The 22,961-nt window shown below is 43.6% G+C and overlaps 1 protein-coding gene and 1 pseudogene across 2 annotated transcripts in view; both read left to right on the top strand.

Moving 5' to 3' along the window:
- Slc25a13 (solute carrier family 25 member 13) overlaps positions 1 to 22,961 on the top strand; it is a 179,779-nt gene that overhangs the window by 10,966 nt on the left and 145,852 nt on the right. For both annotated transcript variants that reach the window (XM_021189155.2, XM_021189161.2), the window contains exon 2: positions 17,328 to 17,381. In XM_021189155.2, coding sequence (XP_021044814.1) covers positions 17,328 to 17,381 — 54 coding nt within the window. The remainder of the gene's footprint in view (positions 1 to 17,327; positions 17,382 to 22,961) is intronic.
- On the top strand, positions 18,417 to 18,535 carry LOC115063572 (annotated as a pseudogene).

The raw sequence follows: 22,961 nt of genomic DNA, 5'->3' as shown, positions 1-22,961 counted from the left end.
TTTTTATTATTCCAGATGAATTTGCAAATTCCCTTTCTAACTCAGGAAAGAATTGTGTTGGAGTTTTATTTTGTTTTTTTTGTTTGTTTGTTTGTTTTTGTTTTTTTCGAGACAGGGTTTCTCTGTGTAGCCTTGGCTGGCCTCGGACTCAGAAATCCACCTGCCTCTGCCTCCCGAGTGCTGGGATTAAAGGCATGTGCCACCACGGTGGGCTTGAGTTGGAATTTTGTTGGGGATTGCATTGAATCTGTAGATTGCTTTTGGCAGAATGGCCATTTTGACTACGTTAATCCTGCCGATCCATGAACATGGGAGATCTTTCCATTTTCTGAGATCTTCTTCAATTTCATGAAATAAGCTTTTTAACTCGTGGAAAAGCGATTTTGGTTTCTGCTGCCCATTCTTGTTCAGAGCTGAGTACATCTTCTACGTGTTTCTCATTTTCTTCCTGCTGTCTTATTTCTTTTGGGGAGCCCTGGGAGGCTATCTGCAGGCATTTGCGTGTGTCAGTTAAACCCATGTCCTGTCCTGGAGTGAGACGTCCTTTTCCATCCAAGTCGTTTTTTATTTTTCTCAGTTACGCAGTCACCACACTGCCTTTGTCTTCTTCCTTTCCATTCTTCTCACAGTTCCCAGGGTCATCCTCAGAGATTGGTTGATGCTGCCATGATGGTAACAACAGTATGTGCATAGGGACCGCACTTAACAGTTTTAAAACTGCATTCAGAAGTGTCTGTAGCTGGTACCTACTGTTTGCCAGCCCTGTTCTAAGTGCTATTTGTTCGGAGTAAGGGAAGGGACACTTGGCTTGGCTTATTTTCAAGATGACCTTAGAGCCTAGGGTCAGCAAAGACACAAGCTCCAGTGTTTGATCTTTCCATTCACCCTGCAACAAACAGGGAAGGCACAGCTAGTGTCATTTGGCAGGTTAGAAAGTTGAGTCCCTGAAAGATGATATGAATGTGATGTCTATGTTATATCACTTTCATAACACAGTGCAGTGAGGTGCATCAATAAGCACTATAAATCATGTAATTTAATCCACACAGTAGGCATAGGTTCTGCTGTTATTATCTCTATTTAGCTGGGGAAACTTATATGATACAGAATAGTTAAATTTCATGAGGTAGAGATTATCCTCTCCAGGGTCACACAGCCTGTAAATGGCTGAGTCATGGTTGGAACACAGGCAGCTTGACTCTAGAGCTGACATCATTCTGTGGTGCTTTGTATATGCTTAAGCCCCGGGAGTGGCACTATTTGGAGGTGTGGCCTTGTTGGAGTAGGTGTGGCCTTGTTGGAGGAAGTGTGTCCCTGTGGGCGTGAACTTTAAGACCTTCATTCTAGCTTCCTGGAAGACGGTCTTCTCCTAGCTGCCTTTGGAACAAGAGGTGGAACTCTCAGCTCCTCCAGCCCCATGTCTGCAATGCTTCCACCTTGATGATAATGGACTGAAATGAACCTCTGAACCTGTAAGCCAGTCCCAGTTAAATGTTGTCCTTAATAAGAGTTGCCTTGATCATGGAGTCTGTTCACAGCAGTAAAACCCTAAGACATCATCCATCCATCAATCCATCCATCCATCCATCCATCCATCCATCCATCCATCATCTTTACTTTGAGACAAGGTCCTTTTACATACAGCTGGCTGTCCTGGAACTTACTCTATAGACCAGTCTGGCTTTTAGCTTTCAGAGATCTGCCTGGCTCTGCCTCTGCAGTGCTGGAATCAACGAAACTTCTTCCCTCCATCTTTCCTAGAAGATAGCCAATGGCAGTTTGGAATGAACGTTTTCCTTTTTAACCCGTGCAGCAGCTATTTTGGTTTCCTTACTGTGCCTGTTTTCACTCAGAATTAACCCTGTCTTCAGAGTTGTATTTTTGTGCTAAGTTTGTTTTGCTTACTTATTGTAGTTTATAGATAGTCTTTCAAGTTTTGTCAGTCTTTAGACTATCCCTTCTTTTTTTGTTGTTTCTTTGATATTTATTTCATGAGGAAAATTTTATTTTTCCTGCACCTACCCATGACTTCTAGTTTATTGACTCCAGGCATCCCTTTTATGCTTCTTATCCTTGATGTTTTCTGAAGTCAACAGTTCAAAAAACTTGATCAAATTAGGGTTCTGCATTTAGTTTGCCTAGCAGGTTAGATGATACCAAGCGCTCCCTCCCACCAAGTGCAGGGAGGGACTCACCCGGCCTATGATTCTTGTCTGTCTGGAGGTTATGTTTGATGAGTGGGTTCAGATATTGTGATCCAGGTTTATCTGCTGTGTGTTAATGGCTGATTACTAAATTTGAATATTAACTCCATGCTCAGCAGGGAGTATGAAAGCTAGTTTTCTTTCTTTAAGTACTCAGACTTATTCATATGTATGTACATAGTGGCTATTACAGACAAGATGAGTATTAACCAATGGGTGTAGTTTGTGATAAGATAGAGCTGGTAGATTCTAACATTTGAATATGCTAATGACATGGAATTGTTCCCTGAAAAGTGGTACCTTTAACGGAATGTGCTAGATTACCAAAACAAAACCAAATCAGGTAGAAACAGACAGAGCATATTGGATAAAGAAGAATTCTATTAGTCCATCGTGGATGATTACTACTTCCCAAAGGGAGTCAAATTGAGACAGAGGAGAAAAATACAGGTTTTTTATTTTGTTGTATGGCTCCTAGTTCTGTTGGCCAAAATATATCACCTAGGAAAATGTAAAAGAAGATTTTAGAATTAGAAAACAAGAGAAGAACCATTCTGTAATTTGCAAATAATTGACTCAGGTAAGGATTATCTACAGATACTAAAAAGTTTTGGTGAATGATTGCTAGAATTCCCTTCTTCTCAAAGTGTTACCTGGTACATGGCTTACTTCTTACGAGAGGAGCAAAGGACCTTTACAAGGGGGAGTTATATTTCAACCTAGTGGTCCTAAGTGTGTGAGAAGCTAACATTTTGTATCTACTGAAGTGGTGCAATGGGAAGTGTCCAAGAAGATCTTTAAAGTTCTTCCATCGAACTTCACAAAAATGGATTATGAGTGCAAAAGGCTGAAGAAAAGGAGACTCCCAAAGAGAGATGAGCAAATGCGGTGCTTGATGGTTGCAAAATCCGTGAATGAAGCAAGAGTTGGCTCAGTTGGAACAACTGTGTATTTGTTGGCGTATGTTCATTTGCTAGGGCTCCCATAACAACATGCCAAAGACCAGTCAGATTAAAGAGTTGGAATTAATTTTCACAATTATTTGGAGTGCTAACAGTCTGTTATCATGATCCAGGCAAGGTTGGCCATCCCTATGGGCTCTCTCCTTGGCTGGAAGTCGGTTGTCTTCCTCTATCTTCATGTGCTCCCATGCTTGGTTATATTTTAATGTCCAGCCCACTCATCCTCTCGCCTTCCCTCCTTCCCTCTTTCACTCCTTACCTTCATCCCTCCCTTCCTCCCTCTTCCTTCTTTTTTTTTTTATTATTGGGGTTTATTAAAAGGTTTTACTGAGTATTTAATCATGGGCCTTGTTGAGGAGCTAGATAGAGGTAAAAGTATAACTTCTAGTCATGAGAATATCTTTATTGTATCCATTGAATAACCTCATTACAGACCTTCGTTTACAAGTCATTTTTCTGAGGTGCTGGGATTAGGGTTAGGATTTAGGGAGACATAGTTTAGCTCATGGCAGAAATGACTCATATTCAAGTTGCCTTCGGTGAGACTGTCTTGTTAAGGTTCTAAGGAAACGGGTGCTCATGGTCTTTGTTGTTTTGTTTCTTGTTACATTTTAAGCTCCTGTGACAAGGACCTTCTTCTCTTGACCCTGATGTCTGTCAAAACATCTGACACATGACATTTTCATGCATCGTTCATTGATTTACACATTGCTTTGACACACCAACCCTTGGCAAAGTGAGTAGGGCAAGGTTTTCTGCTGTGTATATATCGCTTGTTGGGAACTTCTTCACTGTTTAATGACACTTCCATCTAGTCCCCTCCATCTTTAAACAAAATAAGAATCTTTTGGAATTTCTCTAACTGTGCATGAATGATATTCAAGAGAAAGCAGGGTGGAGAGCAAGCTTTTAACCTTATCATGGAGGAGTTGAGACTGTCCTAAGGGAGATGAGTACCCTGTGAACACAGAAAGGCTTCTTCCAAAGGTGAAGCCTTGACAAACACTCCCTTTTGATTGTGAAAGTTTGGTGTCACTGTCAGGAACAGTTGTCAGCAAGTCCCCAACAACACTTGAGGCCACTTCCAAGTATACTGGGTCGTCAGGTGGCTTGAGGCTTAGTGCTACTGTTACTGGAAATTTTGGAGAGCCCCACTTAGGGAATTGATAGGAAAACTGGGGTTCCCTTTGGGTTTTTAGTCTTGTAAGAATTGACTTGAGGGCAACTATTATTGGAATTTAAGAGAAAAATCCCAGACCAGGTAAGCTATAACTCTCAGAAGCCACCGAGGTAAGGAAGATGAGAAAGAAGCAAGCAATCCATGCCTTTTGAGTTGGGGTCAGAGGTCAGCAATAGAGTCCTGAGGCAGACGGCCACGGGGCAAGAGTGAGGTGTAGCAAGGAGGGAGATTTAGAGGAAAAGAGAGAAATTCCAGAGTGTCTGGAAAGCATAGCCAGGCCATGGCCAGACTCTGAGAGCAAAGCAAAAGGGAAACTTACGCTGGTGTGAATAGTTGAGAAAAACTGGCTTGTGTGCTCCAGCTGCATGGCGTGGTATATGGCTGCTGTGAGGGTGGGAATTTTTGGAAGGAAAGATATATTATCTCATCAGAGGGATAATTATTCTTCCCATGACTTTGACTTATAGTGAATTGGCCTTTCTAAGGTGTGGTTGCTTGGCCTGGTGATTGGGCCCAGTTGGATGTACTCTTTTGTATTGGCTAGTTTAGAATGTTAGGCGTCTACCCCATGTGAGAGACAGATTGCATTCTTCTGAGCAGGAAGATACATCTTTCCCCAGGAGTGCACATCAGAGCCCTGGTCAAGGCTCCTGTGACATTCTTTATTCTGAAGTAGTAACTCTACTAGTTACTACGAATCTAAGAGATGGGCTGAAAGAAAGAGATAGATGTAATCCATTTCGGTCATAACAGTCTAGACACCTGGTCCCAAAGCTGTTCACCAGAAGGGATTAGTGTCTGTGTTTGGGTTTCAATCACACCCACATATATAGCTGTCAAGTCCAAAGCCCCTCTTCCCCCTCAAACCACAGTGCTGCTGACATCGTCCTAAACTGAAGGACTTTGGCTGGGTAAATAAGCCTAAAGTTTTCTAATCACAAGAAAACCAGATCTCTTTAGGCTGTTGAGTTCACCAGCAACTTCCCTTAATCCTCCAGGAATGCCCCTTAATCTTTTCCCAAAGGCCAGTTACCTCTGGCCGGGGCACCTAGCCCCAGATCAGTCCGGATGGCCTGTGTAAGTGCATCCCCAACCGACTGAGCGTCATAGCAAACCTACTTTGTCCTCCCAAGAGATGATAGTTTGATTCTAGCCAGTATTTCCTTCTGCCTGCTGAGCCGTCTAGTCCGGTAGTTTCTCTGAATCATCAGTTACCTCCTTCAGGCATGGTGGCCCGAGGAGATGAGAAAGCAGACTGCAGACCCAACACTCATAGCTGGAGAATCAGATGGACTCAGAATTGCTGCCTATGGGGACCCTTCCCTAAGCTGTCTGCACAGTTTCTGTCTCTTGTTTTCATATTCAGTTTTTTAAAAATCTTAATGAATTAGTTAATTAATTAATTATTAATTTGTGGAGGCCAGAAGGTAATCTTTCTCAGTTATTCTCAGAAAACAGATACGTTCTTTGCTGAACCTGAGATCTCCTATTCAGTCAGGCTGTCGGGCCAGCAAACTGCAGGATCCACCTATGTGTGCGTCTGCGTGCTGAAACTGCATACATGTGCGGCCTCACTTGGCATTTTATGTGGGTGCTGGGGATGGGATCTCAGATTCTCAAGCTTGCCTGTTAAACACCTCATCGTCTGGGCCACGCCCCCTCCCCGACCTCCTAGCCCCTCAGATCTCTTCTTCGACTGCTGTGCCCATCAACCAGAGATGCATTCACTTCTAAGCATTCACATGATCCTTATTTTTCCTCTGAGTTGAAGGATTCCACCTTCTTTTACCAAACTCAGCGTCAGGTTCTCTGTCCAGTGTGGCTCATGGACAGATTTGGTCTCATCAGCAACTTGAACGGAGACCTTTAGCCTGATTTTTTTTCTCCCGGGTCATTTGCCTTCCACATTGATTTGTTCCCGGAGGACAGTTAAATCAAGAACCTTGCCCGTTTGCCCTGTTTGAATCTTGTTTTTGTCCCCTCTGCTGTTTGATGTTTAACTGGTTCATACACTCCTCATGTTGGTTTTTCCTGTATGGATTCTCATTTGTGCCCTGTTTAAAACCAGACTTAAGATTACAGAAGCTATGAACACCCGTGCGTTTTTCTAGTGCCTTTTTCAATCTCTTTCTCTCATTCAGCTGGGGTCGTTTCACTGCGAGAGTTCACGAGTCATCACTGGTGCCCTGTGGTCAACAGTGTGACCTGCTGCCATTTGGATCAAATCTTCTGGTTCAGAGAAAGCTTTTGTAGTCTCCCCTGCTCAGTTACCTGGTGCCGATCCATTCAGGTGGGCTGTTCTGACTTTGGAAGGATAAGGTGGCTGCAAAGCCAAGCACAGCTACCTCTGTCCCCGACTCTGCATTTCCCTGCAGTCTTTGTTCTCTTTCTTTCTCCCTTTTAACAGGTGAGGGGAAACAAACAAACAAACAAACAAACAACAAACAAACCAGAGTTCCTGCTGCTTGGTAGTGAAAGAGAGTTTTACACCTGCCCTTGCAGAGACCATAAGAAAAGTCCAGGAAGCACCTAAGGAGGAGACTCTGGCGAGGCAGGAAGTCTCCCTGGAGGAAGAGACATTTGACTCTGTTTATGAAAGGAAAACAACATTGTTTAGAATTCTCCTTGTAGGTATTTCCCATAATCTGCAACCGTGCAATAGTACCATGAACTCTTATGCCTGAGTCAGTAAGACCTGTCAGTCTACAGCCAGTAGTTTATTCCTACCGTTCTCAGGCTTGGATCTGACCCTCAGGTAAGCACTTTACTTAGATGTATCTGTACCTGGAAATCTTTCTCCCCTCCTCCCCTTTCACCTGTCTTTTCTTTTACTCCTCTTCCCTTTTCTTTTGTCTCAATTTGCCTTTGTAGTGTAAGGCGTGCACTCTACTACTGAACTACACCAAAACAAGCTTTCTGTCTATTTATTTATTCTTTGCTTTTCCTTCTTTCGATTCCTTTCCTCGCCTCCCCCCCTCTCCTTCCTTTCTTCCTTTCCCTTTTCCCTTTCCATTCTTTTCCTTGAGACAGGGCCTTGCTGCATTCTGGAACTCACTGCGCTGGCCTAGCTGGAGTCACAGGTTGTGAGCTGTCCTTTGCATGCTGGGAATCAGACTTAATGCTCTGGAAGAGCAGCCAGTGCCCTTAACTGCTGAGTGTCTCTAGTCCCTATAGGACCACCCCCCTTCCCTCCCCTCCGTTCCCCTCCTCTCCCTTTCCTAGTCTGCCTTCCTTTCTCTCTTTCTTTCTTTCTTTCTTTCTTTCTTTCTTTCTTTCTTTCTTTCTTTCTTTCTTTCTTTCTTTCTTTCTTTCTTTCCTTTCTTTCTTTTTTTTAAGACAAGGACTCATTATGTATGCAGCCCTAGCTGGCCTGGGATTCACTATGTAGACCAGTCTGGCTTTGAACTTACCAAGCCCTAAGTAATATTTCTTAAAAGCAGGAGGATTCACGATGTCATTTCAACACCTGAATTACTTTACAGTAATTGAGTATCTATAACTGACCAGTCTTGTATGCATCTTACCACTTCCCTTTTGTGTTCAGCAGTTATTAAATTGCCATATAAGTGAAACTTTGTTTTGAACCTAGTTCTCTTGCTTTCTTCATCTCATGCTGGTTCTATGTATCTGAAAACCTTGGATTGTGTGCTTATTAAGACTCTGCCATATGCGATGGGACATCCCATCCAGTTACTCTACTATGCGTCTTAGGATTTCTTTTGCTGCAACAAAACACCATAACCAAAAAAGCAGGTTGGAAAAGAAAGGGTTTATTCAACTTACACTTCCATATTGTTGTTTATCATCACAGGATGTCAGGGTAGGAATTCAAACAGGGCAGGAACCTGGAGGCAGGAACTGATGCAGATCATGGAGGGATGCTGCTTACTGGCTTGCTCCCCATGACTTGCTCAGCCTGCTTTCTTACAGAACCTAAGAGCTGATAGCCCAGGGATGGCACCTCCAACAGTGGCTGGACTCTCCCCATCAATCACTAGTCAAGAAATTGCCTTACAGCCAGATGTTAGGAAGGCATTTTCTCACCTGAGGTATTCTCTTTTCATATGACTTTGGCTCGTGTCAGGTTGACATAAAACGACCTACAATGCAAGCACACACACACTATATCTATACCATCTATATCTATATCCTCTATATCTATATCCTCTATATCTATCTATCTACATCAACATTTTAATTTCTTTATCTACAAAAGGTACATAATTTCACCTGTTTGGGGAGCAGTTAGGAAGCTCCATTGTGTTCATGTTTGCAAAGCTTAGAAGAACACTAAGGGCATTGTAAGTTTTGTGGGAGCATCAGCTGTGGCCTCGGAGCTGGAAAAGTTGCTTGGAGTGCCATCAACCTTCCCTGGGGTATGCCAGAGGGTGGTGGAGTGCTCAGCTGTGTAGGAAGGTGTCGTTCGCTGGATGGGGTCTTGCCTGTTTGAATGTCCCTTGGTTTTGTTTCCATCTGGGTTTTTGCCTCTGCTGCATTTAGAAGATGTTGGTGCCCAGTAGAATTTTGAACAGAGAATGTGTTGCTTAGTGGACGCCGTTTCTCTACTGGCCCCTTTGTGTTTGACTGGTTGTCGGGGCTCTAGTAACTTGTGATAGCTTAAGTAGGGCCTTTCAGTACTTTCGAAACGTGGTCTATGCTTTTCTGCTGCCTTGTTCCCCAACAGGAATATGCATTCCCGTCTTCAGGACGGCGCAATCAGGTTTTATTCATTTAAGGAGCAGTGGTAATTTGACACTTGCTAATAGGTAACAAATTATATTGGGAGGGATAATTACAATTGCAGCTGGTTCCTAATTATACCGTGATCTCTATGCTTTTAAAAAATTGAGACTAACTTCACCTTATCATCCTGGAGAGTAATATTCTTCGTTAGGCAGACCATGAGACAAAGACTTAACATGGCATGCCCAGGGTTATCCGGTGCATGATTCACTGAAGGGCTTGGACTACTCCTCCCACATCTCTCAGGTGTTAAAATGAATATCTGGACGACCTGATTCTGGGCTCCGTTCTGATTTGGTAATGTAGAGCTATCCATTTCAGAATCCGAAAGACCCGTTTCTTCCTCTGGAAAACAGATGAATGGATGGCTTTTCACCTTAGAGAGCACAAGTGCTGTGAAGTGAGATCTGCTTTGAAGCATCGAGTACTAGGCTGGCTGTGGAAGAGCTGCCAGCATCTTGCTATGGCTAAAGCTAAACGGTCCAGTCAGTACCTTCTGCTTCCGGTACACTGTGTGTCCTCATCCAATACATGCCGGCCACTCACCACTAAGTATGTCATTCTCCCTTGGAGAAGGTTCTGGCAGTGCCTGGCAGTAGGCTTGGAATGATCCTGGGTTTATAGGTGAGAGAAGGGCCTAAGTGAGCCAGTGGAGCGTTACTAGTTACCATGTTCATGACAGCTGGGGTCTAGTAGATGCTCTCTACCACCTGCAGATAAGCTGACAGTGTCTGGAGTAATTGTTTAGGTTGTCCCAGCCTGATGTTGTTGACTTGCTTTGAGTGTTATATTGGCTTCTTACCAAGCCATTCTAGGCATCTGAGGGTATTGTTGGTGGCTCTTTGGTTTTGGCTGATTCTCCAGCTTTCCTCATGACACAGCAGGCACTGCACAGTATTTTTTCTTCATTCATTCCTTCATTCCTTTCTTCCTTCCCCACTCAATCCCTCCCTCTCTCTTTGTCTCCATCTCTCTGTCTCTCTCTGTCTTTTGTGACAAGGTCTCATGTAGTCCAGATTAGCCTTGAACTCACATAGCTGAAGGATCCTATCTTCTCAGTTCTAGGGATATAGGTGTGAACCACTATGCTTGGTCTATGCAGTGCTGGAAACAAAAAGCCCAATCTTTTGTGTTTGATAGTAACATAGTGTATCAATGGAGCTATGCTTCTAGTCCTCCAAAAGCATTATATGCAAACCATTTTTCTTCGTAGCATGTTATCTTTTGTTACCTAGTTCTGAGTTCAGTATTTTGGACCCTCTCACCTTTCATTTGTATTTGGGAGTAGAAGTGTCCTGTAATCTCATTATCAGCCTATTTGTTTGATTTGGGGATAGCCAATTTTAATTAACGGTTGAAGGTTTTGAGGATGTTTTTCCTTCATTCTAATTGGCTGTCAGATACCAATACGAAAGATAGAAGGTAGGTTTTTCTTATCATTTTGTAAGTGCAGATTTAAGACTCAGAGATGATAACTGATATGGTCAAGGTCATTAGGTGTGGCTGGGTCCCAAGATTTTCTTGTAAACTTTGTCCATGGACCCCAGGCAGTGGCAGCAGCTCCTGGTTTTTCTATAAGGCAAGAGCACGCAGATAGAAGCACGTAGATAGAAAAGTGTGTATTTTAGAAAAGGTTCTTAGTATCTCTTGTCAGTTTTTTTCTCCTGGGAACATTTACTGGCATGCTAGCTTGAGGGTGACGACAGTAACAGAACTGAGCGTTGGCATGGCAGAACCCAGAGCGTAAGACACCATCGATTGCTTAACTGCTACAATCTGCTTCTTAATGCCAGATTTTTAATCTTGATGGTTTTAGAGTTGTTTAATGGGCGTCTGTGGCAGAACAATATGTTACTGAGTTGGTCTGATAAGCGTCTCTAGCCAGCATGCCTGAAGTGACCTGCCCAGCCCTGGGATGCTTTAGAAGTGAGTCCTTGAGTGATAGGGACATCGAAGGTTGATTACCCACAAGTGTGTGGTTGGAAGAATGCTTAGCCGGGCATTTTGTCTGTGTACTGATTTATATTTCAGTAGCTTCCTGTATAATTACAGCTCTTCACTAAGAGAACCTAAGGAAACTTAACATAAGGCTTGAGTGACTGATTTGGTGACCTCAGTAAAAAAATGGATTTTGTCAATTTGATGAGATGCGCCCTCTCTCTCTCTCTCTCTCTCTCTCTCTCTCTCTCTCTCTCTCTCTCTCTCCTTTCTCTCCCCCCTCAAGGCAATGGTAACTGTGGTTTCCGGGAATTCCAAACTTCCTTTTGCAATAGCTGATTGTATCAGTCCAGGTTGACTTGCAGAAAACTGAGTCCTCACTAGCTGGTTTCAGCAGAGGGAGATTTATTGAAGGCTATTAAATGGGTTATAGAATTTGTTGGGTGGGTAAAGAAACAGACTTGAGGTTGAGCTCTTAGGAATGACTCCAGAGCCTCACAGCACACCAGACCACCAAGGGAGCAGTGGCCTCCTATGCAGTCAGGATGTCTGCTGCCAAGTCAAGGGTGTTTTGGAGGTTATGCTATGAACGATGTGGGAGGGCGGGACAGTGTCACTGAAAAAGAACAGGATACTTTCAGCAAAGGTGTCTGCTAGCAGAAGCAGCAGGAGTGTGGTCCACAGCCTCCAAATCTTTTCTTTGTAAATGCTACCACATTTCTCCTGATCGATAGTCCCTGGGCCATATAGCTGCAAAGGATTCTGAGAAATGGAATTTTAACTATGTGCTCTGCCATACAGGAAGATGGAGAGAGAATGTGGGTTGGAGCTGCTGAGTTGCTAAGCAATACCCAGGAGCAGTTTTGCTTCAGGATTTAGGTCCTCTTACACTTGGTTCCTCAGGGACAAGGACTGTGTAGCACTGGTTGTCCTGGCTCTTTTATTCTTAACCACCGCACGCTGGCTTTCACGCATACACATGGTGGCCTGCTTTTGATGAGTCACCTTTTCTGGTTTTTATATCAAAGATACACAGTCATTACATCAGGCAATCTTTGGGTGAGCAATCCCGCCAGTGTTGTGAGTGAGTTCAGGTGCTCACTCACTAGGAAAGTGAGTTAGGGAAGGGGGCCTGTGCTGATGGTGATACTGCAGTTGGCTTTCAGCCAGGGGCTCTGCCCACCGACCCATTGCGATCTCTTAAAAGATAGGCTGTAGCTGCCATTTTTATAGCTTCATGTTGTATTTGTTACTTTTCTTATCACTACCATAAATTATGTGGTTAAAGCAGCTAAAGGGAGGGAACACTTTCTGTCTTATGAAAATTTTGGTTTTATTTCAATTGACTGTAGCAGATAATAATAGCTCAACACACACACACACACACACACACACACACACACACACACACACACACACGCTCGCACACACAGACACACACTCAAAATCAGCAGCCTAAGCCCACAAGGGAGGGAGTAGTTGTTTTAGTTCATTGTTAAAAGGAGTAGATTCCATGGTGGGAAAGCTGTGGCAGCCGGAGGGGCTCTTGGCTGTAGAGGTGGGAGCTTGCCCTTGTCAAAGAGCAAACCCTAGACAGGAGGCAGGGCCAGGCTGTAACCTTCAGATCCTTCCCTATGAGTGACCACTTCCTCCAACTAGACCCCTGCCCCCAGACCTCTACCTGGGATCAAGTCTTCAAACACACGAGCCTATCAGAGGCATTTTGTATTTAAACTATAATGTATCCATGGCAGAGATTCAGAACTCAGGCCCTAGGTAGCTCTTTTGGGTTTTGAGTGCTCCCTTCATTTTTTTTTTTTCACAGATATTTTCATTACACGTATGTGTGCATCTGCATGTGGGGATGTGCATGTGAACGCACGTGCCCAGCTCAGCTCAGTATTTTGAAAGCATGGACCTGAAGGGAGCCACTAGTGTAGATCTCACACACATCTTACTTATCAAGACTTTTTTTTTTTTTAAAAAAAAGATTTATTTATTTTATGTATGTGAGTACCCTGTAGCTGTCTTCAGACACACCAGAGGAGGACATCGAATCCCATTACAGATGGTTGTGAGCCACCGTGTGGGTGCTGGGAATCGAACTCCAGCCCCATCATCAAGACTCTTTGTCAGTTGAGGAGTCCCTTAAGTTCTTCGTAGAGGCTGGCATGGTCTGCGGAAGCCCCCAGGGAGATCCAGCTGGGTCTCACATCTTCAGAACTTCCAGAGAGGAGTGACCCAATTTTATTTCTCCCGCTGCCTTTTCTTCCTTTCCCTCCTAAGACAAGGTCTCCTCCGTCTCAAGACGGTCCCAAACAAGCTTGCTAAATGTCGAGGAGAATCTTCCTGTCTAGGATCTTCCCTAGGGCTGGGATGATGGTACCCAGTTATGTTGGATTTCTTATTTGTCCCTACTGCCATCTGTCACACCTACTATTTTGAATGCATAAGTGTGTGCTGCTGCAATTTGTGAAAGTAATGAGCCTGGTACTGTGGCCAGGGTAAGCAAGCTGACTGAAAAAAAAAAAAATTACTTCTATGCGTAGGAATCTTTCCCCTGCAGTTGGCAACCCTAACTCGTGTTAGAGTGTATTTATTTGTTCTGAAAGACACCTTTCTGGTTCTTCCTGTTCTGTTATATTTTTATTCCCTTTATGAAAAAAGCTAGTTACTAAAGTTGGGTTATTATCTTACTGGTTTTTAGCTTCTTAAATTAGTTTGTGTATGTTTCTCAGCCCTAGTTTGTGTATATTTCTCAGACAGCTGTTGATGACTGCCACATATGGCTATAACTAGCATTTATCTTGTTAAAGTAAAATCCATATTTCATGATTCTCTGATTTTACTATCTAGTATCATGGACTTATGGAATATACCTGAAATTTTCACTCAAATTAGATGTTTCCCAGTGTGTGGGGGTAACAGACATGCAGCTCCTTGCTTCATTTTCTCATAAGTTTGGAATTACTGCAGTGTGTTACCTGACTGAGGACAAAATTCTCTATTGTGTTGATTTAAATACCAAGTGATAATTTCATAGTCACTTGCAAAGAATCTCTTCCTTTGTCGATTTGGAAACCAATTACTTCATTTATTTAAGGCACAGTGCAGCTTTTGTTTCAAAGTTAGACTGTATTGTACTCTGGTCTTTAAGTACAGATGATGAAGAATAAGTAATGATGACATTAAGTCATTGAATGACCAGTACGTGTACATATTTACATGGTATTATCTAAGATATACACCCATGTGTGTATGTACATTTGGAAACTATCTAAAGCTTGATGGCTCTTCTGTAGTCCAAGAATAAGCTAGGTCTAATAACGCCAGGCTCCTCAGCTATAAAGCATGCGTACAGCTCTGTGTTGGCTTAAAAAGCACAGCTCCGCCGGGCGTGGTGACACACACCTTTAATTCCATCACTCCCGAGGCAGGGGCAGGCAGGTTTCTGAATTCGAGGCCAGCCTGGTCTACAGAGTGAGTTCCAGGAGGATAGCCAGGGCTACACAGAGAAACCCTGTCTCAAAAAACCAAAAAAAAAAAAAAAAAGAGCACAGCTCCATTTCTTTGGCCCACTTTCCTCAGCATGTATCTTCTTGGGTGTTGCTTTTGCCACCAGCTAGACTCTTATCTCAGTCCACCTTCAGGACATCATAGCTCTCTGCAACTTTTTGCAGTCGCCACTGTGATTGTCCTTCCACTGCTGAGGACGACATGGGCTGTGAGTGGAAGCCAAAATGGAAATTCCAAATAGTTACATACCATTTCCTGAGTGGGCAGTAGATGGATCGAGGACTGATGATAGGAATTTCTAGGAAGCCATCTCCTGGTGCCATAATTCTCTATGCCTAAGATGTGTATGAGTGGCTCTCAGTCTTAGGCAAATTCCTATGTGATTATTATCCCCTAACTCCCCCTGCAGCCTTGGGGCTGTTGGCAAGAGTTGTGTTACACGGGCTAGGAGAGCTAGGGATGGACCCGTGTGTTAGGATGGCCTTGGGGAGTTTGGTAGGGGCTTTGGTGAGTGTCTTTAAGAGCCTCAACTTCCCTTCCTCTCTCCTAGTTCTCCCTTCTGCTCAAGGACAGTCTTGATACTAAAACCCTCTTCTTTTTCACTGGTTGGGTTTATTTGAGAATGGATCTTACTAGTAACCTGGCCTAGTCTCAAACTCTGGATCCTTCTGCCTCAGTTTCTGCAGTTCTGGGATTTCAGGTATATACCACCTTGCCAGGCAAATTCATATAGAGTGTTGATGTTGACTCTTGTGCCGTATATTTTCTGTAAGCCTGTGATGTGGGGGGATGGGAGATTTGAGACGGAGAAAACTCAAATGCCAGGGGGAATCCGGCTTTTCTTCTGACTTAGGGAATGGAGGTACGTGACTGCTTTTGAGCCTTGATTTTTCCCTTCTGTAAAATGGGGAAATAGTATGTGTCCTGACTTTCAGAGTTGCTGTGAGGACCTGGCCATGTTTTGTAAACTGTGGGGTCCATTCTTGGTGGCATACACTTGAAGCATTGCACCCCCCCCCCCGGGACTTTTCCCTTTGTGCTCTTCTGTGCCTAGACCCTTCGAGGGAAGTGTTTGCTTTTTCTCTCAAAGATGTTCCAGCTCTGGCTAGGGGCATTGAATGACTTGTGTGCTTGGGGAGCAGGAGACTGTGGTGTGGTGAGAACTTGGGCCAAGGAGGGACATGCTAAATAGCAGTGTCTGGTATTGTTCATACAAATTGTGTAGCATACTGACCTAAGCAGGTGTGGGAGTATGTGTTCGCATGGAGCAAGCATAGCTCATTCTGTAGAAAATCTCTTTACCTTTCGAAGAAAAAAAACCCTAGGAACTTAGGCTAACATATGTGCAGCCCCTCTTCCTATGCCTAGTAAATGACCTGTCAAAGGGTGTAGGATTTTTACTAAGGCGGGAGGAAGGCCTCGCTCTGCCAGTGGAGGCAGAGGCACTTTGGTGATGCCTTTTTTTAAGGGATGTTCATTTTAGCTTCCTCTCTAAAACCTGGAGGTCTACAGTGTCATTAATCATGACTGTGTTGACTAGTGGTCAGGAGTCTCATTAATCCTGACTGGGCTGGTTAGTGGTCTTAGATTCCCTCTGATACTGAACAGCGAAGGACATCAGCTAATTCAGTGTTTAAGGCACTGATAGTGACAGATAGTCAGCAGGAAAGAGTCTATCAGAGGGAGCAAAACAAGGTGACCAATCAGCAGCCTTCACAGAGGCTACCTCGCGTTCCAGCGACTAGTTAATAAATATATTCCTAGTCGTGGTGGGCTAACAAGCTCTCGTAGTTTCATATTGAAGGACAGAAAAGCCATTGTCTAAAGATCTCAGAAGAGCCTTTGCAAGCACACAGAAAGGATTTACAACAATTTGCATAAATCTCCTCATGGATAGAGACATGGTTCCAGGGTTGGGGTGGTTCCAGGACCCCCGCCTTGCTTGTATCATGGGGTGACACTGGGCTTGCTGAGAACTGCGTCTTCTGACCACTTTTGCCAGCAGGACTGGGTGATGGGCAGTGAATAAGCCCACTGTTTGCTTCTGCATAAGGGTTCTTTTGTGTTGGCCTGGGGCAGTCATGTTCAAGTTTGTCTTGCTTTTTTCCCCCCAGTGATGTTTTTGGACTTTGTGGCCTGGAGAATTAAGCACAACACCTATTCTGAGCTAATCTGTCAAGTTTTACTGGTGGAAGGTAACCACGGTCCCTTGAGTTTCTAGAATGTGAAGAATAATAGTCACACCTTTGGAGACTTATGATTTATTGATGCTGGGGAGAGGTGGGGGAGTTCCTTGGCGTGTCTCGGTCGGTGGGGGTACGTGCTGCTCATGGTGGAGCTGTGGGAAGCAGTTCTCCCTGGGCCCTTCATATGATTTACTAGTTCACTGACTTTTAAGAAATGTGCTCCTATGCAGGATTGGCAAACAGGTTGTACTTAATATTTAGTATTCCCACGAGAAGGTATGAGTTACTCTTGGGTGTGGTTTAAAAAGCCAGGTGTTCACTAATCTGTTTCAACCTTCCCCCTGCTTTTCATACATCGAATACTAGATATTAAAGCGTTTCTGGTTTCTCACACAGACTGTTGTCATTTTAGAAGTCACTTGGAGTCTGCCCTAGAATCTCGGGATGGGTTTACATACTGGAGCAGTTTGGTACTTTAAGTTAAAAAAAAAAAAAAATGAAATGTACTAATTTCTAACCCAAAGTTTATTTTCCCTCCTGCTAGCTTGATTTCTCCGCTTTGTTCTAATAATATAAACATTTTTCTGTTTATTTATAGGTGGCTTTAACCAAGAGAGCAGATCCAGCTGAGCTTAAAGCAATATTTTTGAAGGTCAGTATAAAGGAATCTATTTTGTTTCTTATTTGGTTTGTGTTCTATAACTTTAGAAGATTATTTCAAACAGCTCTTTATTTCATTGTTGAAAAATTTAAAAACATACCCTAAAGTATCTTAATGTAGGAGTCATGAAAGGGATCCTTTATACTTTTGTTTTTAAAAAAATATATGGGAACCATGTAGGTGATTTCTGGTGATGGGGATATGGATGACTTCTATTTCTTTCACGTCATGCAGTTCAACTGAAAAGGACTTGGAGGATTGAATGGTGACTCATTTCCCCTTGAGGACTGGTCTCTGAAGGTCTAGAGTGGTAGCTTTTCTCCTAGGAAGGTTTAGGTTCTGTGCCAGCATCCTGGTAAATTCTCTATTCTGCCAGAAAGGACTGTCCTCCCTGCTAAGATAGAAGAAGCCCATTGTTTTCTTCTAATCATTATCCCCATCTTTGGGTATCCCTGGATGATCAAAGACACTTGGGATGCTCCAGGTACTCTAAGAACTTAGTTCTTTGATTTCTTGTACACTTCCAACTCTGTGGTTCTGGACAGGGAACAGTTAGTACAACAAAAACCTAAAGTCTTCTGGTCTCAAACCTTTTTTTTTTTTTTTTTTTTTTTTGTGACTCAACATAGTCAAAAAAAAAAAAAGAGAAAAGGCCTGTTTTTAAAAGACAGTCGAAACAAACTATGTGGGCATTCTCTATACATCTTAAAGACAGCTCATGCAAATCAAAGTGAATAGGTGTGTAGAGAGAACAAGAGGAAGTTTAGTGGTCCATGTTAGAATGGTTAGAGAATGGTTGGGATGTTGGTACTTGGTTTGCAACACGCCTGGCTAAGACATTGGAGTTCTCTTTGAAGGCTGTTCTGAGGGAAAGTGCTCGCCAGTAAGTTCCAGAACAGCCAGTTTTATATAATAGAGACTCCGTCTCAAAAGACAAGATGGAAGTGCCGTCTTTTGGAGGGGTACACTGGAGCATTTATAGATGATAGTATGATAGTAGAATCTGCCTTAAAATCTGATTTGGGGGTCTACAGTCATAGCACCCTGAAGGCGCCCGATCTCGTCTGATATCGGAAGCTAAGCAGGGTGAGGCCTGGTTAGTACTTGGATGGGAGGACGCCTGGGAATACCGGGTGCTGTAGGCTAAAAAAAAAAAAATCTGATTCGGGGGAGGAGGAGATAGGTAGTATTATGAAAAATATTTAAAATTAGGAAATGCAATATTAGCCTTAGTACACTTTTATTTGTCTACTTAGTACGTTGAATATTTTCCTAATGAAAAGTTAGGAGAAATTCTAGAGATTCAGTACATTGGCTGGTGTGCACTGCCCAGCCCCTGGCCTGCTTCAGGCTGAGTCATTAATGTGCTTGTGCTTATATGTAAACGATGCAAATATGGGGAAGACAGACTGAAGAGCTGGCTCAGTCCTTAGGAGGGTTAGGGGTTTTTTCAGAGGACCCAGGTTCGGTTCTCACCAGGCTTATCAGGCCACACAACACTGCCTGTAACTCTCTGAAGTTCTCTGGCCATTGAGGGCGTGGGCTGCACAGAAACTCATGTAGGCACAGAGATGTGCTCATAATGCATAAAACAAGAACAAAAGCAGGAAAGACAAAGATCCCAAGAGGTGATATAGGAGGAAGTTTGCAGAGGATGAAAGCGGGTTCAATTTGTAAGGATGCTTGGACTACACACACACACACACACACACACTTTTCCAATTCCCTTTTAACTAAGAAGGGCCAAAACAGAATACTGTAAAGTAGAAATGGGTCCCCAATGACTGAAATCAAGAAAATGGAGGCTATTTATGTCTTCCTTAAGTTACTGTTTTGGGGCTGGAGAGATGGCTCCATTTGGCACAAGGAAGCCCAGCGAGAGTAGGAACTTGGTGTGGGTCTCTGAACAGCCGCTGGTGGTGTTTCTGTGTGGGTGACCTCAAAGCCTGGCTCAGAATCTTTGGCACTAAATAGGGGACTACGTGACTTTTGAGAGAGTTTTTTTTTTTTTTTTTTTTTTTATGGCTTGGAGTCTGAGGTGATGCGGGGGAGGAGGTGGGTACATGAAGGAAGCTGAATCAGCAGTTTGTAGAAAGGATCTGGATCTGGCACAGGGTCTGGTGACCTCACCAGGCCCGGATAGTGTGGGACCAACCTAAATCTACTCCGCCTCAGCGTGTGGAGGCTCTCTTGTTTACTGTCTAGCATAGGTGATGGTTGTGGCTAAGGGATGAAAGGAGACTGAGACACGCAGAGGGGCCTGCTAAGTAGGCACGAACAGTCACCAGTCTGCAAACCTGTCTCCGCTGTTGTTTCCTGTTCGTTAATGTAACTTGATTTTTCTCTCTCATTAAAAACTCCATGTGAAATAGGCCAGCCAGCTCTCTGAAGAATGAGGCAGAAGGAAGGATTCTTCTGCAGCTAGGGAGGGATGAAAGGAGTCTTTGGTACTAGGTGTCTGGGTCATGGGGGAGGTGGCCGCTCCGGAGGTCCGAGAGCCATGAAGCTGAGCAGATGGGCACAGTCACCTAGAGACTGAAGAGGGCACCCCCTTCTGGATTCTTAACTGCATGCTTTTGAAAAGGAGACTCAGTCTCCTGCTCACCCGACTTTAAAGTTCTCTTAGATGTTGGGTATCTAATAAGGATAGCTAAACCATGACTTCTGCCCTGAAACATTTCTCTGTCTGTAAGTAAGAAAACAGAGCCATGATACGGTTGGTAAGTATGACATAACATTGACGTGTAGGGAGATTATTGGAGACCAATTACGTCTTTCTATGGAAAGGTGCAGAAAGGGAGTTTGAGCTGAAATGGAAAAAGAATAGGTGTTTATCAGGTAGAGACGGGAATGAATTTTGTTCCAGACAAAGGAAGGTAGTAGTATGTGCCAAGTGGAGTGTACCCTGTGTATGGAGGGAACTACCTTTATCTGTAGAATGAATAGAGAATGATTGGAATGTTGGTTCTTGGTTTGCAACACGCCTGGCTAAAATGGTGGCGTCCACTTTGAAGGCTGTTCTTGGGAAAATGCTCGCCAGTGTTTTAGCTGGATGTGGAAGCTGAACTCCAGATGGTCCTAACCTCAATGTGGCGAAGATTTTCTACCTAGTAAATTTGCTGAAGCTTCACGTTCATTTAAAGGGATTTGTGATTGAAATCAAGGGCAGGGATGCTCTGTTACAAGTGGGGCGAGCAAAGAGGACGGAGAGTAAATAAAAGCTGTCTCGGGAGCTCAGGTTGAGTTAGTGCAGGTCGGTATTGCAGGAGTGCCACAAGGAGAGACTGAGTAAACCCGCTCCAAGGATTCCATTGTGTGGAGGGAGAAGCTGGTGGGGAGAGCATGGGGAAGCTTCTGGGGCAGTGGGAGAGCGACGAGGACTGCGTGGAAGCCTGGAGATGGGACGGGACTGTCAGGGAGGGTGCTGTGCACAGCAGGATGTGATAGAAGGCTCTGGGTGAGCATCCTCGCAAGCCTGCCATGTCTGTAGGTAGGTAGAAACCACTGAAGGCTTTCCGAGTACTGCAAAGACAAGGAGGCTGGGCCTGGGGTCCGTGAGAGAGATGGTTTCAGAGATCTCTGATTCCGGTGGCGTTTGCAGGAGCAGTGGGCAGCCAGCTGGTCAGGGGTACTTTGAAAGGGTTTTTGATGAAAGTGCCTGGTCTCTTTGTTGGTTTGTTTGTTATTTTTGAGACCTGGTCTCTCTCCTTAGTAGCCCTGGGGATCCTGGAACTCACTACGTAGATCAGGTTGACCTTGAACTCGACAAGATCTACTTGTTTCTGCTTCCCAGTTGCAGGATTGAGGCACGCCCAAGGGTGCAGAGCCTAATCAACCTTTGATAACGGCGGGGGCTGGGTGTGTGAATATGGCCACAGTGTACATGCCCTGAGTGCACAGTCGCAGAACAAAGGTGGAGACACACACACACACTCACTCACACACACACACACACACACACACACACACACACACACACACACACACACACACACAGGACAGATGAGATGTGACAGGGCAGGATGAGACCAGTACCTCCAGAGTGTGGAGTGTGTGAGATGTGTCATCTTTAGGAACAGGGGTCTAGAGCGATTCCATTTCTGATGTGGCAGGGGCCACCAAGCACAGCAGGGAGGATGTGAGCTCTCTGTGGAGTTTCAGGTCTGGGCTGGCAACTGAAGCATGGCACACACAGTTTGTAGGAAAACTCGGAAAGTCATTTAGTTACTATTTGAGGAACTTTTTTCTTATGATAGTTTTTATCACTGTTGAAGACTCAGAAGGCAAATGCATAAAGAAAATTGCCTTGGATCTCAGCACAGCCACTGATATCTCTCTTTCGCCTCCGCCCCCCTTTCTTTTCCCTCCTGTCTCTTGCTCCCTCTTTCAGTTGTTTTTCTTAACAGGAGGGAAACAATACAAATACTGCCTTGTAAAGGGCCCTCCGTCTAGTATAACATGGGTACCTTGAATTTATAACTGTTCTTCTATAAGTTCTAAAACTACGATATTCCTAATTTTCTCTGTTGTATGCTGCTTTATCTAGTCATTCTTCATAACTGTCTATTTAGTTGCTGGCTCTGATTAATTATCATGCAACATTGTAATGAATAGGCCTGCCCCACTCCTCATTTTTATGGTTCCTGGTACTGAACTCTGCCCAATGCATTCAAGCAAGCACCCTACCAACTGAGTGCTAGCCCTCGCTCCTGCTGAATGGCCTCCTATCTACAGGTTTCCTTTAGCTTGCACTAGGGTTCTTTTTGTTGTTATTGTTTTGTTTGGTTTTGCTTTTGGTTTTGGTTTTGGTTTTGGTTTTGGTTTTTCCAGACAGGGTTTCAAAACCCTGTAGCTCTGGCTGTCCTAGAACTCGCTCTACAGAGCAGTCCTGCCTCACACTCATAGAGGAGGTCACCTGCCTCTACTTTTCAAGTGCTGGGATTAAAGATGTGTGTCTTTACTGCTGGCTTTTGCACTATATTTTTAAGAGAAATTCTTAGATGTAGCTCATGGTAGGCTTACAGTGGACTAAAATTTTTGGTCACTCTTGTCTGTGTATTTTGAGTTGGAATGTGGAAGTGTATTTCTCACATTTATGCTAGCAACTGAGACTATTTTTTGTTTTTTTGTTAAACACCACCCCCCTTTTTTTCTGGCTAGTTGAAAAAAATTGTTATTTAAATTCTTATTTTCAATAAATAGGAATTAGTTAAAATCAAAGCTTCAGGATTCTTAGATTTTTAATTTTTTTATTGTGACAATTTCAAACAGAAATAAGATTATAACACAAATGTGTACATGATTAGCCCTTAATTTAACTGAATATTTGCCACATTGGTTTGTACATTTTCACATATACTTTATCTCTTTGTTCAGTATTTACTATAATTCACTTTAGGTGCTGTAATATGAATCTTCAGTTAATTTAAAATTTAAATTATTAAAATTTAAAATGTAAATTACAATGTTAAAAATTTCCTGTCTGTATTTCTGAGTTCGAGGCTAGCCTAGTCTACAAAGTGAGTTCCAGGCCAGCCAGAGCTATACAGAGAAACCCTGTCTCCAAAAAAA

Source organism: Mus pahari, chromosome 2 (assembly GCF_900095145.1).
Source record: "Mus pahari chromosome 2, PAHARI_EIJ_v1.1, whole genome shotgun sequence".
In the NCBI taxonomy this organism is placed as follows: domain Eukaryota; kingdom Metazoa; phylum Chordata; class Mammalia; order Rodentia; family Muridae; genus Mus; species Mus pahari.
This window is presented reverse-complemented; position numbering and strand designations above follow the sequence as displayed.